This window comes from Myxine glutinosa, chromosome 10 (genome assembly GCF_964187855.1).
Source record: "Myxine glutinosa chromosome 10, kmMyxGlut1.1, whole genome shotgun sequence".
NCBI lineage: Eukaryota > Metazoa > Chordata > Myxini > Myxiniformes > Myxinidae > Myxine > Myxine glutinosa.
This window is the reverse complement of record NC_136270.1, coordinates 134,306,264-134,322,782: the sequence shown is the minus strand read 5'-3', so window position 1 is coordinate 134,322,782 and position 16,519 is coordinate 134,306,264. Positions and strand designations below refer to the sequence as shown.

General features: G+C 43.2%; 1 protein-coding gene across 1 annotated transcript in view; it reads right to left on the bottom strand.

Moving 5' to 3' along the window:
* Nucleotides 1-16,519, bottom strand: part of LOC137433750 (myosin-6-like) — a 181,262-nt gene that overhangs the window by 34,122 nt on the left and 130,621 nt on the right. Inside the window, exons 18-21 of the mRNA XM_078786144.1 lie at nt 14,796-14,883; nt 8,679-8,796; nt 8,379-8,502; nt 2,306-2,442 (exon numbers count right to left, since the gene is read on the bottom strand). Of these exons, the coding sequence (XP_078642270.1) occupies nt 2,306-2,442; nt 8,379-8,502; nt 8,679-8,796; nt 14,796-14,883 (467 nt within the window). The remainder of the gene's footprint in view (nt 1-2,305; nt 2,443-8,378; nt 8,503-8,678; nt 8,797-14,795; nt 14,884-16,519) is intronic.

Sequence of the window (16,519 nt, the reverse complement as noted above, 5' to 3'; positions counted from 1 at the left end):
TTCTTCACAGATCGATGCACATCTTCATACATATGATCGATTAGCCATCGAGAATATAGTTTAAATTTTTTATATTAATCTTCATTGACGCAATTTAGCCTTAATGTGCACAAAAGTGGTCGTTAAATATCCCAATAATCAATCAATAATCAATAAAGCTCCAGGTGATGGAATGTATGTGACATAATAGGGTGTATTGATGATACAGGTATATGGACCATAATAGTAGTGTGTTCAGTTAACAATGGTAGTTTTGTTTAGTTAACGATGGTAGTTGTGTTCAGTTAACGATGGTAGTTTTGTTCAGTTAACGATGGTAGTTTTGTTCAGTTAACGATGGTAGTTTTGTTCAGTTAACGATGGTAGTTTTGTTCAGTTAACGATGGTAGTTTTGTTCAGTTAACGATGGTAGTTTTGTTCAGTTAACGATGGTAGTTTTGTTCAGTTAACGATGGTAGTTTTGTTCAGTTGACGATGGTAGTTTTGTTCAGTTGACGATGGTAGTTTTGTTCAGTTAACGATGGTAGTTTTGTTCAGTTAACGATGGTAGTTTTGTTCAGTTAACGATGGTAGTTTTGTTCAGTTAACGATGGTAGTTTTGTTCAGTTAACGATGGTAGTTTTGTCCAGTTAACGATGGTAGTTTTGTTCAGTTAACGATGGTAGTTTTGTTCAGTTAACGATGGTAGTTTTGTTCAGTTAACGATGGTAGTTTGCTCAGTTAACAATGGTAGTTTTGTTCAGTTAACGATGGTAGTTTTGTCCAGTTAACGATGGTACTTTTGTTCAGTTAACGATGGTAGTTTTGTTCAGTTAACGATGGTAGTTTTGTTCAGTTAACGATGGTAGTTTTGTTCAGTTAACGATGGTACTTTTGTTCAGTTAACGATGGTAGTTTTGTTCAGTTAACGATGGTACTTTTGTTCAGTTAACGATGGTAGTTTTGTTCAGTTACGATGGTAATTGTGTTCAGTTAACGATGGTAGTTTTGTTCAGTTAACGATGGTAGTTTTGTTCAGTTAACGATGGTAGTTTTGTTCAGTTAACGATGGTAGTTTTGTTCAGCTAACGATGGTAGTTTTGTTCAGGTAACGATGGTAGTTTTGTTCAGTTAACGATGGTAGTTTTGTTCAGTTAACGATGGTAGTTTTGTTCAGTTAACGATGGTAGTTTTGCTCAGTTAACGATGGTAGTTTTGTTCAGTTAACGATGGTAGTTTTGTTCAGCTAACGATGGTAGTTTTGTTCAGTTAACGATGGTAGTTTTGTTCAGTTAACGATGGTAGTTTTGTTCAGTTAACGATGGTAGTTTTGTTCAGTTAACGATGGTAGTTTTGTTCAGTTAACGATGGTACTTTTGTTCAGTTAACGATGGTAGTTTTGTTCAGTTACGATGGTAATTGTGTTCAGTTAACGATGGTAGTTTTGTTCAGTTAACGATGGTAGTTTTGTTCAGTTAACGATGGTAGTTTTGTTCAGTTAACGATGGTAGTTTTGTTCAGTTAACGATGGTAGTTTTGTTCAGTTAACGATGGTAGTTTTGTTCAGTTAACGATGGTAGTTTTGTTCAGTTAACGATGTTAGTTTTGTTCAGTTAACGATGTTAGTTTTGTTCAGTTAACGATGGTAGTTTTGTTCAGTTAACGATGGTAGTTTTGTTCAGTTAACGATGGTAGTTTTGTTCAGTTAACGATGGTAGTTTTGTTCAGTTAACGATGGTAGTTTTGTTCAGTTAACGATGGCAGTTTTGTTCAGTTAACGATGGTAGTTTTGTTCAGTTAACGATGGTAGTTTTGTTCAGTTAACGATGGTAGTTTTGTTCAGTTAACGATGGTAGTTTTGTTCAGTTAACGATGGTAGTTTTGTTCAGTTAACGATGGTAGTTTTGTTCAGTTAACGATGGTAGTTTTGTTCAGTTAACGATGGTAGTTTTGTTCAGGTAACGATGGTAGTTTTGTTCAGTTAACGATGGTAGTTTTGTTCAGTTAACGATGGTAGTTTTGTTCAGTTAACGATGGTAGTTTTGTTCAGTTAACGATGATAGTTTTGTTTAGTTAACGATGGTAGTTTTGTTCAGTTAACGATGGTAGTTTTGTTCAGTTAACGATGGTAGTTTTGTTCAGAATGAGCACGCGAGGCAAGACTTGGCGCTCCACCGAACGCGCTTCTAGTTTATGCTCTGGTTTTTTAAATTGTTGCATGGTAATTATAATACCGCAAGCCAACATTATACCGTTGGTAACAAAATTGTAACACTACTATACAAAGACGTAACACTTGAGAACACCCAAGCATGGTGTGTGTTACCTTCGTTGCAGCATCTTTTCAAACTCGATGAGCATCAGCATACCCCTTATGCGTGCCTGCATCATGGTGAGGATCTTCGCCAAGCGCACATCTCTCATCTCTTCCAACTGCCCCAGCAACCCAGCCTTGAAGAACACCTTGAAGAACCATGGACAAGGCCTTGTTTAGTTCCGTTTCATGAAAGTAATTATATATTTACCCTGCGCTCGCAAAGCGAAAAGACAACTCACTACGACTCACTACGATTAACAACGACAACTCACTACGACTCACTACGATTAACAACAACTCACTACGACTCACTACGATTAACAACGACAACTCACTACGACTCACTACGATTAACAACAACAACTCACTACGACTCACTACGATTAACAACGACAACTCACTACGACTCACTACGATTAACAACGACAACTCACTACGACTCACTACGATTAACAACGACAACTCACTACGACTCACTACGATTAACGACGACAACTCACTACGACTCACTACGATTAACAACGACAACTCACTACGACTGACTACGATTAACAACGACAACTCACTACGACTCACTACGATTAACAACAACTCACTACGACTCACTACGATTAACAACGACAACTCACTACGACTCACTACGATTAACAACAACAACTCACTACGACTCACTACGATTAACAACAACTCACTACCATCTCAAGACTTCTCCCATTACTATGATAGTTTTTTCTTTTGAATCACCAAACCCTCGTCAATCCTCTCCCCCTGTATCCGCCCGACCCACCTCTTCAATACTTGCAGTTTTCTATCCTCTCACAGGTCAGATGGTCATATTTATCCCCACAGCCAAACTGCCTCACAATAATCAGCGATCCTCTCTCCTTTGAAATCCAACTTTGTATGAAAATAACAGACGTGGGATGTAAAGTGAGCAATTTTTAAAGTGTGGAGAGAAAAGTAACCATTGGGTAGGATATACTGGTGTCACGTGACGGGAAATAAGACATTTAAGTAATTAAAGAGAGGCCATCAGTCCGACTTTTGACCTGGCATAACTGCTGAGAATATTGTGGAGGGCAAGAGGAGCATGGCCATTAATTGATATAATGAAATACGAAAAATAGCAGGCCACACAAAATTGCAGAAACTGGTGGAGAGTTGGAATTTATTTTGACTTTAGACACAATGATACGGTTTACATATTCGGCCGTGCCTCCTGCCTCGTCTGCCATATTGCCATTACCGATGATGGAAGGTACAGAAAAAGAGAGTACAACAGAAACATTTCACACCAATTATTGCAAATGAAGGGGAGGTTGGCAGCGGAGAAGGTTGATGGTGGTGGAGGTAGGCGGAGGAGGAGGTTTGTGGGGGAGGAGGTTGGCGGTGGAGGAGGTTGATGGTGGTGGAGGTAGGCGTAGGAGGAGGTTGGTAGCAGAGGAGGTTGGCGGTGGAGAAGGTTGGCAGCAGAGAAGGTTGATGGTGGTGGAGGTAGGCATAGGAGGAGGGTTGGTGGCGGAGGAGGTTGGCTCTGGAGGAGGTTGGTAGCAGAGGAGGTTGGTAGCAGAGGAGGTTGGTAGCAGAGGAGGTTGGCGGTGGAGAAGGTTGGCAGCAGAGAAGGTTGATGGTGGTGGAGGAGGTTGGCGGTGGAGGAGGGTTGGCTCTGGAGGTGGTTGGCGGTGGAGGAGGTTGGTGGTGGAGGAGGTTGGCGGTGGAGGTTAGCGGTGGAGTAGGTTGGCGGTGGAGGAGGTTGGCGCTGGAGGAGGTTGGTAGCAAAGGAGGTTGGCGGTGGAGAAGGTTGATGGTGGTGGAGGAGGTTGGCTCTGGAGGTGGTTGGCGGTGGAGGAGGTTGGTGGTGGAGGAGGTTGGCGGTGGAGGAGGTTGGCAGTGGAGGAGGTTGGCGGTGGAGGAGGTTGGCGGTGGAGGAGGTTGGCGGTGGAGGAGGTTCGCGGTGGAGGAGGTTGGTGGCAGAGGAGGTTGGCGGTGGAGGAGGTTGGCGGTGGAGGAGGTTGGCGGCGGAGGAGGTTGGCGGCGGAGGAGGTTGGCGGCGGAGGAGGTTGGTGGCGGAGGAGGTTGGTGGCAGAGGAGGTTGGTGGTGGAGGAGGTTGGTGGTGGAGGAGGAGGTTGGTGGTGGAGGAGGAGGTTGGTGGTGGAGGAGGAGGTTGGTGGTGGAGGAGGTTGGCGGTGGAGGAGGTTGGCGGTGGAGGAGGTTGGCGGTGGAGGGGGCTAGCCACAGAAGTGGTTTGGTGCGGAGGAGGATGACGGTGGAGGTTGGCGGCAGAATTTGGTGGCAGAGGTTGGCAGCAGAGGTTGGCAGCAGAATTTGGCGGCAGAGGTTGGCAGCAGAATTTGGTGGCAGAGGTTGGCAGCAGAATTTGGTTGCAGAGGTTGGCGGCAGAGGTTGGCGGCAGAGGGTCGGTGGCAGAGGTTGGCGGCAGAGGTTGGCGGCAGAATTTGGTTGCAGAGGTTGGCGGCAGAATTTGGTTGCAGAGGTTGGCAGCAGAATTTGGTTGCAGAGGTTGGCAGCAGAATTTGGTGGCAGAGGTTGGCAGCAGAATTTGGCGGCAGAGGTTGGCAGCAGAATTTGGTTGCAGAGGTTGGCGGCAGAATTTGGTTGCAGAGGTTGGCAGCAGAATTTGGTTGCAGAGGTTGGCAGCAGAATTTGGTGGCAGAGGTTGGCAGCAGAATTTGGTTGCAGAGGTTGGCGGCAGAATTTGGTGGCAGAGGTTGGCAGCAGAATTTGGTGGCAGAGGTTGGCAGCAGAATTTGGTTGCAGAGGTTGGCGGCAGAGGTTGGCGGCAGAGGGTCGGTGGCAGAGGTTGGCGGCAGAGGTTGGCGGCAGAGGGTCGGTGGCAGAGGTTGGCGGCAGAGGTTGGCGGCAGAGGTTGGCGGCAGAGGTTGGCGGCAGAGGTTGGCGGCAGAGGTTGGCAGATGTTAGTGGAGGGATGAAAATCGGATTTAAATTGAGTTTGAAGTTGAGCTCTTGCATGTATTGAGATGAGTTCACATTTGCTTCAAGCATTATGAAAAAGTGTGCGGTTGTCTTTTGCGTCCATGCTTTCAAAACTCAGAAAGTAATATGTTTTGGAATGATTTCTTTGCCCTGAATTTCCCTGCATCATCGATTTGAGTATACGCGAGTTACATTGAAGGGCATATGTCATTTACAAATCAGTAGGAATAAGCGGTGAGATCGTAAGCAGTTGAAGAATCAGTGTCAGGAGATGTCTTACCTGTGCTGCTTTACATGTTCCTCCAGGTCCATTGTTTAGTGAGTTACGAGGTAAGAAAATGAATCGGTGCAAGACCCGTTATCGGAGGGCATGAAATGCCCTCTCTCCCACGACGGCTTCAATTTGGTCAATTGCGACGAAGTCGTGATGAGGTGTAAAAGCTACAACGACGTCCTTCCGTCAGTCTAGGCAATGTGTCCATTAGCGTTTTTTTGCTTTTTTCCATCCTGGAGTGCTTTTTAAAATTTCCATCGAGGTGGTCAGATAATTATCCAATTAAATCAAAATGTAATCTATGTGTGTGTGTCCATCACCCGACCCACGAGATTCCATAGGCATTTCGAGTTGTTTCATTTAAACCTTATAATCTAACCTCCTAATTTAATTTGATCTTAATCATAATTTAATTCAAACTCTTAATTAAAATTTAACCTCTTTATGACATTAATGTCCTCTTGCTTTGAAGAATGGGAAAGAAAGGGAGAGGGGACGACATGGAGTTGGGGACAAGGGAAGGGGCTGGCAGAGACGGGACAGTCCTTTCAGTCCATTTTTAGTCCCTTTTAGTCCTTTCAATCCTTCTAAGACCCTTTTGGCACTTTACACACTTGACACCCTCAAGACCCCTTTGACACGTTAGACTGCTTGGACCCCTTGACCCTTTAGTCCTTTACACTGTTTATACCATTGAGACCTTTTAAGACCTATTTATACTTTTAAGACCCTTTAGACATTTACATCATTTAAACCCTTTTAAACCCTTTTACACCCTGTAGATCATACATAGCCATTGGACTCTTGAGACGCGTTCGACCCTAACTACTTTTGGAACGTACCCTTTAGTCCTATAGATCCCTTAGACCCCATAGACCCCTTACACCTGAAGACCCCTTTGACACTTAGACCCTTGTTACCCCTTTAGACCTTTTATGAGACTTTGAACATTTTAGACCCCTTAAGACCCTTACCGCCTTTAGGCCAATTTAGACGTCTTTAAACCCCAACTACTAATGGAACATGACCTTTCGAGTTTACACCTTTAGACCCCATAAATATTTAGACCCCTCAAGATCATTAATAACTCTTTACACCCCTTCAACACGTTAGCCCCTCTATACCCATTAGACTGCGTAGACCTCTTTCCCCTTTAGACATTTAGACCCTTTAAAATCTTAGACCTTTTAAGACCATTTAGACATTTACATCCTTTGGACCCGTTAGACCCTAACTACTTTTGGAACGTACCCTTTCAGACTATTAGAACCCTTATGACCGACCCTTTAAACCACTATGGACCCCTTGCACCTGTAGACCCTTTTGACCTTTAGACTGTTTAGACACATTAGACCCCTTTAAGACCCTCTCAACACTTTAGACCTCTTTAGACCTTTACACCCTTTCGACTCTATATATCTTTTATATCCTTTGGAGTGTAACTATTGGAATGTACCCTTTAGACCCCTTACATCCCATCGACCCTTTACACTCCTTATGCCCCTTTAAATACATGTAGACCCTTTAGACATTTAAACTCCTTATGACACTTTAAACCCCTATAGACCCTTTAGACCTTTACACCCTTTAGATGCCTTAGATCTGTGGACCCTTTAACCATTTAGACCCCTTTAGACCTTGAAAGACCTTTTTAGTCCTTTTATAACCCTTTTAGTCCTTTTAAGACCTTTTTCTTTTTAAAAAAATACATAATCGAGGCTCGTGAAAGAGCTAACATTTATCACACAAACAAATCAAACAGACAAACAAACAAAGTATATAAAAAGGGGAGTGGTAGACAAGATGGGGAGAGAAGGGGAAGCACATAAACACAACATTTGTGAGGGACATCGGGAATGTGTGGGAGGGAGAGGGCTTGGGGGGAGGCGGCGTGGGAAGGGGAGGGGGTGGGAGAAGTATAAACACAAGGACACCAAGGACTTCCAGGAAATAAGTTGGTATTTCAAAAAAGAGGATTTGGGGTGAAATTAGTGGGGGTAGAAAAGATCAAGGTTTTGGATGGGGGAAGATAAGAGATGGTGGTGAACAGCTATTTTAAAGACCTGGAGGGTGGAGTGGGATTGAAGGGAGTGGGGGAGTTTGTTCCAGAGGTGGGAGAAAAGAGGAATGAAGGAGTGAAGGTGAGCAGAGAGTTTTGATTTTGGCAGTTTAACCATAAGAGGGTTGCAGGCAGATCTTGTGTGACCTGTAGGAATATTTGGGGGACAGAGTCCAGAGAGAGCTGGGGGGGGGGGGGGGCAAGGCCGGAGAGGAGTCGGTAGAAGACAGTAGACTTTCAGCAGTTTATACATCTTTAGACCCTTACACGCCTTTTTTAGACCCTTAAACCCTTCAGACCTCTTCGACCCTTTATACCACTTTAGACCCTTTACACCTCTTTAGGGTCTAAAAGGGTTTAAGGGTCCTTTCATTGGACAAAAACTGATGGAACATTTTTCATCAATTCAGGACTCGCTCATCCTACATAGTTTTGACTGTGTGAATACAATCGTGTTATGAATACAATAGTGTTATCGGGCCTTTCAGCCCCCATGAGCCCCTAATTTTCCATCTAATCAAACTGAAAATCAACTTCATCACCCAATGCACCGAAACTACGACCGCCCTTCATCAGAAGACAAGCATCTGTCCCACTTGGGAATATTCATTTTATCATGCTTATCATATTTATTCACAAATTACACATACATGTGTCAAATTTGAATACGTCGGATCCACAAAAGTAGCCATTTTGACTTATGTATTAACCGTGTATAAAATCATTTTTACTCCATATTGCTAGAGTTACATACTTTTTTCTTGTTTTGATCGCTCAAATAAACAAAACAAACCTTCGTGTGTCCAAACTTGTACTGCAAGTGGTCTATCTCCAGGGAAGCCAGAAGTTTCTCGGAAGCTTTCCTGCTGTCCACAAATTTATCCTCTGGGATTGCTGTTGGGTTCAGGATGCGGTACCTGTTGAAGCACGAAGCGTGATTGGAACAGTTGGTGAAAAAGTGTCATCACGATTGGTTATCGGGTTTGTCTTTCGGTCGCTACGTTGTTTAGGGTCGATTAGCACTTCTCTGTGGACCATTTGAATCATTTTGCCATTGGTTCACACCATATTGTAATTTTGTTTTCCTCTTTACCTCTGTTTGAAATCCGCGTAGATCACACGGTTGGGGAAACCTTTTCTGCAGATCCGGATCCCTTCCAGGACACCATTGCACCGGAGCTGGTGTAGAACTTGGAAAGGGTCCATGATCCCTGGGCAGCAGCAATGTGATCTCACATCATTTAAAAAGATGGAAAATAACAATGTATAAAAATGAAACATTTATGATGAAGTTGAACAGGCCTGAATAATGTATGTGATTTGTTAATTATCCAGATTTATGAAATACATATCATAGTCTCTTTCTAATATATTTCCAATATATTATAAATAATATTTCTAATGAGTGGCCCACTCCCCCGTGCGTGTGTGCGTGTGACCCACTCCCCCATGTGTGTGTGTGTGTGTGTGTGTGTGACCCACTCCCCCCCCCCCCCGTGTGTGTGTGTGTGACCCACTCCCCCCCGTGTGTGTGTGTGTGTGTGTGTGACCCACTCCCCCGTGCGTGTGTGTGTGTGTGACCCACTCCCCCCCCCCCCCCCCCCCGTGTGTGTGTGTGTGTGTGTGTGTGTGTGTGTGTGTGAGAGATTCAAATGGTCCCTGCACCCATATACAGGTGATCTTTCTAATACACAGGTGATTAAAATGTTTTGAGAATGTACAATGCCACAGCAAAATTAATTACATTTGATACCAAAAAACAGGATTGAGTGGTTAATTTTTTTTTACATACATCATCAAAACATAAGCTCCATTTTTCATGCAACATAAGCGGTCGAGACTTACCTTTTCGAGTGAAACTAGTTCTTAATTTGCAACATCTTTTTGATTTGTTTGTTGATTAAACTTTTTCACATTAACTACTGAAATAGCTTTCTGTTTTGACACTGCACATGTCCAAGAAGGATTTGATATGCTTTTTTCTCATCACATTGGACAAACTTGAACATTTTATTGTCTTTGTAATTACTTTTTGTTTGTCCTGCACACCTTAGGGATCAGTAGTCAGACCGTATTTATTCATTAATTTAGGTTGTATTCGTAGGGAAAATGAATGATTGAATGATCGTTTCAAGGCCATTTTCCCCGCTAGAGCAGGGGTTAGCCTTGCGGGCCCCATGACAATCATGGTTCCCTGTTTGAGGCAATGTTTTTATGGCCGGATGCCCTTCCTGACGCCAACCCTTAGTCGCCTCTTACGATGCGCAGGGATACGGTGTACCTATTCTAAACCGGGGTACACACCGGGATGTATTCGTAGGGAGATAAATTACAAATCAAAAAAGGTAATGATTGTAAGGTTTGATTGAGACTGTCATCAATAAGTGAAAGTGCTGTCTATGTTTATTCATTCCTAACCTCACAACGATCTGCATCCAAAACAAAAATAAAAACACCTGAGTGATGTCCCTGTGCCTGCCCCCATGTCCTGTAATACACCTGTACCTGCAGTGATGTCCCTGTACCAGCACCCATGTCCTGTAATACACCTGTACCTGCAGTGATGTCCCTGTACCTGCACCCATGTCCTGTAATACACCTGTACCTGCAGTGATGTCCCTGTACCTGCACCCATGTCCTGTAATACACCTGAACCTGCAGTGATGTTCCTGTACCTGCTGTTATCCTCCCCATGCCTCCTCCTCCAGTGAAAGATATATTTCACGAGATGTGGATTAAGCAAAGGTTACATGGCAGGCCAAATTCTCCTGCATCATCCATGTTGCTATTATTTGTATTTTCCATGCGTGAGGATTCCTTAATTACTTATTGTGGGACATGATGCCCCAAAACTGACCAATGAGACTCTTCCCTGACTTCATATTGTGTTTATTGAAATTATTCACGATTATACAAATTAAACAAGAAAGAGCAGTCAGAGATTGCAGACCCTTGTCAGGATGTGTTTTCAATGGTTTTTAAGGCTTTTGTGTTAAAACAAATATGCCGACATGGCACTCAAGAAATTACATCTTGATTGGATGAAGTTTTGCATTTGTCGAATTATGATGTCATAATGGAGGCACCTATGACATCATCATTAACATTTTATTCCCCATGGAGAGTTCTTTACAATGAGCCATGTCTCAATGTTTTCTATTCAGCACTTTCAGAGATATAGAGGTGTAATTTTTTTCGGTTTTTCCAAGATGGCGGCAGAACCACGTGACCAACGACGTCATCATTATTTGTTTTCTAAACTAATTTATTCCTAGATTATGCTCAAGAAATTTCATCTTGATCGGATGAAGTTTTTGTACTTGTCGAATTATGACGTCATAATGGAGGCACCAATGACATCATCATGAACATATTTTATTCCCCATGGAGAGTTCTTTACAATGAGCCATGTCTCAATTTTTTCTATTCAACACTTTCGGAGATATAGAGGTGCAAACTTTTACGGTTTTTCCAAGATGACGGCCGAACCACGTGACCGATGACGTCATCATTATTTTTTTTCTCCACCAGTTTATGCCGACATGGCGCTCAAGAAATTGCATCTTGATTGGATGAAGTTTTGTACTTGTCGAATTATCGAATTATGACGTTATCATGGAGGCCTTGGGCCGAGAGAGTTAAAAATTGGGCACAGTCTATTCCAGGGCAAGACAAATATGTGTGTGAAGTTCGGCGATTCTATGTGCAACGATGTAGACGTAGTACTGTGAACAAACAGACAAACAGACAGACAGACAGACAGACAGACAAACCAACCAACCAACATACTTGCCGGAATCTTTTCCGGCAAGTAACAAATGAAAAATCACTCATAGAGTGACACTTAGCAAAACAGGACAAAGTAGAATGGCACTCAGTAGAGCATCCTTTTGACCTCAAAAATAATTACTGGCTGAATTCAGTGACCGGATATGCAAATCGTCTTCAAAGTTTAAGTCAATCGGATTAAAATCGACAATTTTAGAAATTTGGCCTATGTTGACCTCAAAAATAGTTGGTGGTTGAATTCAGTTTGCAGATGTGAAAATCATATTCAGATTTAAAGTCAATCGGATGAAAATTGAGCATTTTAGAAATTTTAAATTGTTGTTTATCTTTGGCCTATGTTGACCTTTTAACCTACGCTGATCTCCAAAAATAGTTGGTGGTTGAATTCAGTTTGCAGATGTGAAAATCATATTCAGATTTAAAGTCAATCGGATGAAAATTGAGCATTTTAGAAATTTTAAATTGTTGTTTATCTTTGGCCTATGTTGACCTTTTAACCTACGCTGATCTCCAAAAATAGTTGGTGGTTGAATTCAGTTAGCTGATATGTAAATCCTATTAGGAAGATGGAAGAAGATGAATTAAAGGAAGATGGAAGAGATATATGGAAATACTGTTGAATGCAGAGAATGAATGGGATGGCAACATAGAGAGTAACCCAGTTTTAGGACCGGCAGAGAAGACAACCGAGAAGGAAGTTGAGGAAGCGATAAAAGCAATGAAGAGTAGAAAAGCGGGAGGGCCGACGGGAGTTGTGGGAGATATGTTGAAGGCAGCAGGAAGTTGGGGTGTGAAGAGAATGACAGAGATCTGCAATCTGGTGGTGAAAGAAGGCCGCATTCCAGTGGATTGGGAACTGAGTACCCTCGTCCCTCTATACAAGGGGAAAGGTGACCCTCTGGAGTGTGGCTCGTACCGAGCGATAAAGTTATTGGAGCATGGAATGAAGGTATTGGAAAGGGTGTTGGAGAGGAGGATAAGGAAGAAACTGAAGATCGACAAAATGCAGTTTGGATTTATGCCAGGAAGAGGAACGACAGACGCGCTCTTTATTGTGAGGCAGTTGCAGGAGAAGTACATGGAGAAGAGGAAGAAGTTGTTTCTTGGGTTTGTTGATCTGGGGAAAGCATTCGATAGGGTTCCACGTGAAGTAGTGACATGGGCATTGAGGAAGTTAGGAGTGGAGGAATGGTTGATCAGAGTAGTGATGGCAATGTACAAAAGAGCGCGCACAGCTGTAAGGACGAAGGACGGGAACAGTGGTGAGTTTGAGGTGAAGGTGGGAGTGCATCAGGGGCCGGTACTAAGTCCACTACTATTTGTAGCTGTGATGGAGGTGCTGGCTCAGAACGTAAAGGAGGGTTTACCGTGGGAGTTGTTGTATGCAGATGATCTGGTGTTCATTGCAGAAAGTATGGATGGACTGAAGGAGAAGATGAACAAGTGGAAGGAATGTATGGAGACGAAAGGTCTGAAGGTGAATATCGGAAAAACAAAGGTGATGGCAAGTGGTAAAGCATGTGGTGAGGTGGAAAGAACTGGGAAGTGGCCGTGTGCTATGTGCAGGAAGGGTGTCGGAGTGAATTCCATTCAATGTACAATGTGCGCTGAGTGGGTTAATCAAAAATGTTGTGGTCTGAGAGGGTCATTAACCAGTGTGGCAGCTACATTCAAGTGTAAGGTGTGCACAGAGGGAGCTGCAGATGGAGGGAATGTTGAGTTGGATCTTGGAGACGGCGTGAAGCTGGAAGGTGTGAAAACATTTTGCTACCTCGGAGACATGCTGAATGGAGAAGGTGGATCAGACTCGGCAACAGTTGCTCGAGTGAGATGTGCATGGAAGAAGTTTCGGGAACTGAGTGGCGTGCTGATGAGGAGGGGAGTGTCGTTGAAGCTGAAGGGAAGGGTGTATGCTGCATGTGTGAGAAGTGTTATGATTTATGGGAGCGAGACATGGGTAATGAACGTAGAGCAGCAACGAAGGCTGGAAAGGGTGGAAATGCGAATGGTTCGGTGGATGTGCGGAGTATCGTTGAGAGAGAGGAAGACAAATGATGAATTGTGAAAGATGATGGGAATAGAGCCTGTGATGGATGCTGTGAAGAGGAACAGGTTGAGATGGTTTGGTCATGTGTTGAGGAAGGATGAAAGTGACTGGTTGAGAAGAGTGATGGAAATGAATGTAGAAGGAAGTAGAGGACGGGGAAGACCGAGAAAGACTTGGCTAAAGATGGTCGAAGAAGAAATGCGGGCAAGGGGGTTAACAAGGGGAGATGCAGAAAATAGGGCAAAATGGAGAAGATTGTCATGGGGACCGCAAGGCTAACCCCGGCTCTTGCAGGGAAAATGGCCTTTTAAAATGCCTGTTGTAGTGTTGTATATGTAAATCCTATTCAAATTTCAAGTAAACTGGATGAAAATTGAAGATTGTCGAAATTTGAAAAAATGTGGTTGACCTTTGGCCTATGTTGACCTTTTGACCTCAAAAATATATAGGATTTTGTCGGACCACGAACTCTACCGTTTGGTGAAGTTTCGTGAAGATCGGTTAAAAACTGTGACCTGCAGGCAAGTATAAGTGAGCGAGCAGACAAACACACAAACAAACACACACACAAAGCAACAAACAAACACACAAACAAACAAACGGGAGTGACCAACATACTTGTCAAAAAAAAAAAAAATTTTGCCAAGTAACAAACAGACAAATGGATTCAAGTGCAATAACCTCTCCTCAGGCGAGGGTAATAACATGTGGACAATTTTCCCAATTGGAAATGGTGTTTGGTGATGTCGCTCGTATAATATCCAGTTCATCGGGATAAAACAAACCTGTATTCCGCCATCTTTGTTTTCCCTACCCGTTTCACGGTCCTCATGTGTTGTAGCCCGATGCGAACACGACGAACTGGAGCTTTACCATCAGTTGTACTGATGATGAGTATTTTCACAAGGCACTGCGGTTTTTGAGAATTACGAGCTCCGATTGTAATTGCGAATAATATTATGAACGTGTGATTTAGGGAGAGGCCGATGGTACCTGCTGGATGAGGCTTCTGTGCTCGATGACATCGACATATAACAGGAGCTCGTGCGTCCGCCCGCGACCGACCTTATGATCCGGTGATTCATTAAATGATGACCCCGAGTCGACCTGAACGAGCGACGACCTGAACGAGCGACGTGAACGAGCGTGAACGAGCGAGCGTGAACGAGTTCACGAGCGACGTGAACGAGCGACGATTCTCTGAACGAGCGTCGAGCGACGAGCGATGGTCCAGGAAATGCAAACGTGTCTTTACTTTGCAATCGGTAAGTTTAATTAAGGTAGAAAGAAAATGTAAAAATGTGTAAAATTAAATGATGAATATACAAAATGAATTTCAACAACAAATGATTTCAATTCCCAGATCCTTTGTACCTGGAGTTTTGGTTTCGTTGGGAATGATGCACCTCACAAAGTGTGGTGATGTGGACCTGAGGTTAGCCATGAGCTTGTTCAGGTTTTCCTAGAACACACATGATATAATAGTATTAGGCTACTCAATTCGGAGACCCGTCGGTGAAACCCCACGTTGGTGTATTTGTGAAACCCCACGTTGGTGTATTTATTTGTGAATCCCTATGTTGGTGTATTTGTGAATCCCTATGTTGGTGTATTTGTGAATCCCTATGTTGGTGTATTTGTGAAACCCTGTGTTGGTGTATTTGTTAAACCCTGTGTTGGTGTATTTATTTGTGAATCCCTATGTTGGTGTATTTGTGAAACCCTGTGTTGGTGTATTTGTTAAACCCTGTGTTGGTGTATTTGTGAAACCCTGTGTTGGTGTATTTATTTGTGAATCCCTATGTTGGTGTATTTGTGAAACCCTGTGTTGGTGTATTTGTTAAACCCTGTGTTGGTGTATTTGTGAAACCCTGTGTTGGTGTATTTATTTGTGAATCCCTATGTTGGTGTATTTGTGAAACCCTGTGTTGGTGTATTTGTTAAACCCTGTGTTGGTGTATTTGTGAATCCCTGTGTTGGTGTATTTGTTAAACCCTGTGTTGGTGTATTTGTGAATTCCTGTGTTGGTGTATTTGTGAATCCCTGTGTTGGTGTATTTGTGAAACCCTGTGTTGGTGTATTTGTGAAACCCCACGTTGGTGTATTTGTGAATCCCTGTGTGGGTGTATTTGTGAAACCCTATGTTGGTGTATTTGTGAATCCCTGTGTTGGTGTATTTGTGAAACACCACGTTGGTGTATTTGTGAATCCCTGTGTGGGTGTATTTGTGAAACCCTGTGTTGGTGTATTTGTGAAACCCCACGTTGGTGTATTTGTGAATCCCTGCATTGGTGTATTTGTGAAACCCTGTGTTTGTGTATTTGTGAAACCCTGTGTTGGTGTATTTGTGAATCCCTGCATTGGTGTATTTGTGAAACCCCACGTTGGTGTATTTGTGAAACCCCACGTTGGTGTATTTGTGAAACTCCACGTTGGTGTATTTATTTGTGAATCCCTATGTTGGTGTATTTGTGAAACCCTGTGTTGGTGTATTTGTGAAACCCTATGTTGGTGTATTTGTGAATCCTTGTGTTGGTGTATTTGTGAATCCCTGCATTGGTGTATTTGTGAAACCCTGTGTTTGTGTATTTGTGAATCCCTGTGTTGGTGTATTTGTGAAACCCTGTGCTGGTGTATTTGTGAAAACCTGTGTTGGTGTATTTGTGAATCCCTGTGTTGGTGTATTTGTGAATCCCTGTGTTGGTGTATTTGTGAATCCCTGCGTTGGTGTATTTGTGAAACCCCGTGTTGGTGTATTTGTGAAAACCTGTGTTGGTGTATTTGTGAATCCCTGTGTTGGTGTATTTGTGAAACCCCACGTTGGTGTATTTGTGAAACCCCACGTTGGTGTATTTGTGAAACCCCACGTTGGTGTATTTGTGAAACCCCACGTTGGTGTATTTGTGAAACCCCACGTTGGTGTATTTGTGAAACCCTGTGTTGGTGTATTTGTGAAACCCCACGTTGGTGTATTTGTGAAACCCCACGTTGGTGTATTTGTGAAACCCCACGTTGGTGTATTTGTGAACCCCTGTGTTGGTGTATTTGTGAAAACCTGCGTTTGTGCATTTGTGAATCCCTGTGTTGCTGTATTTGTG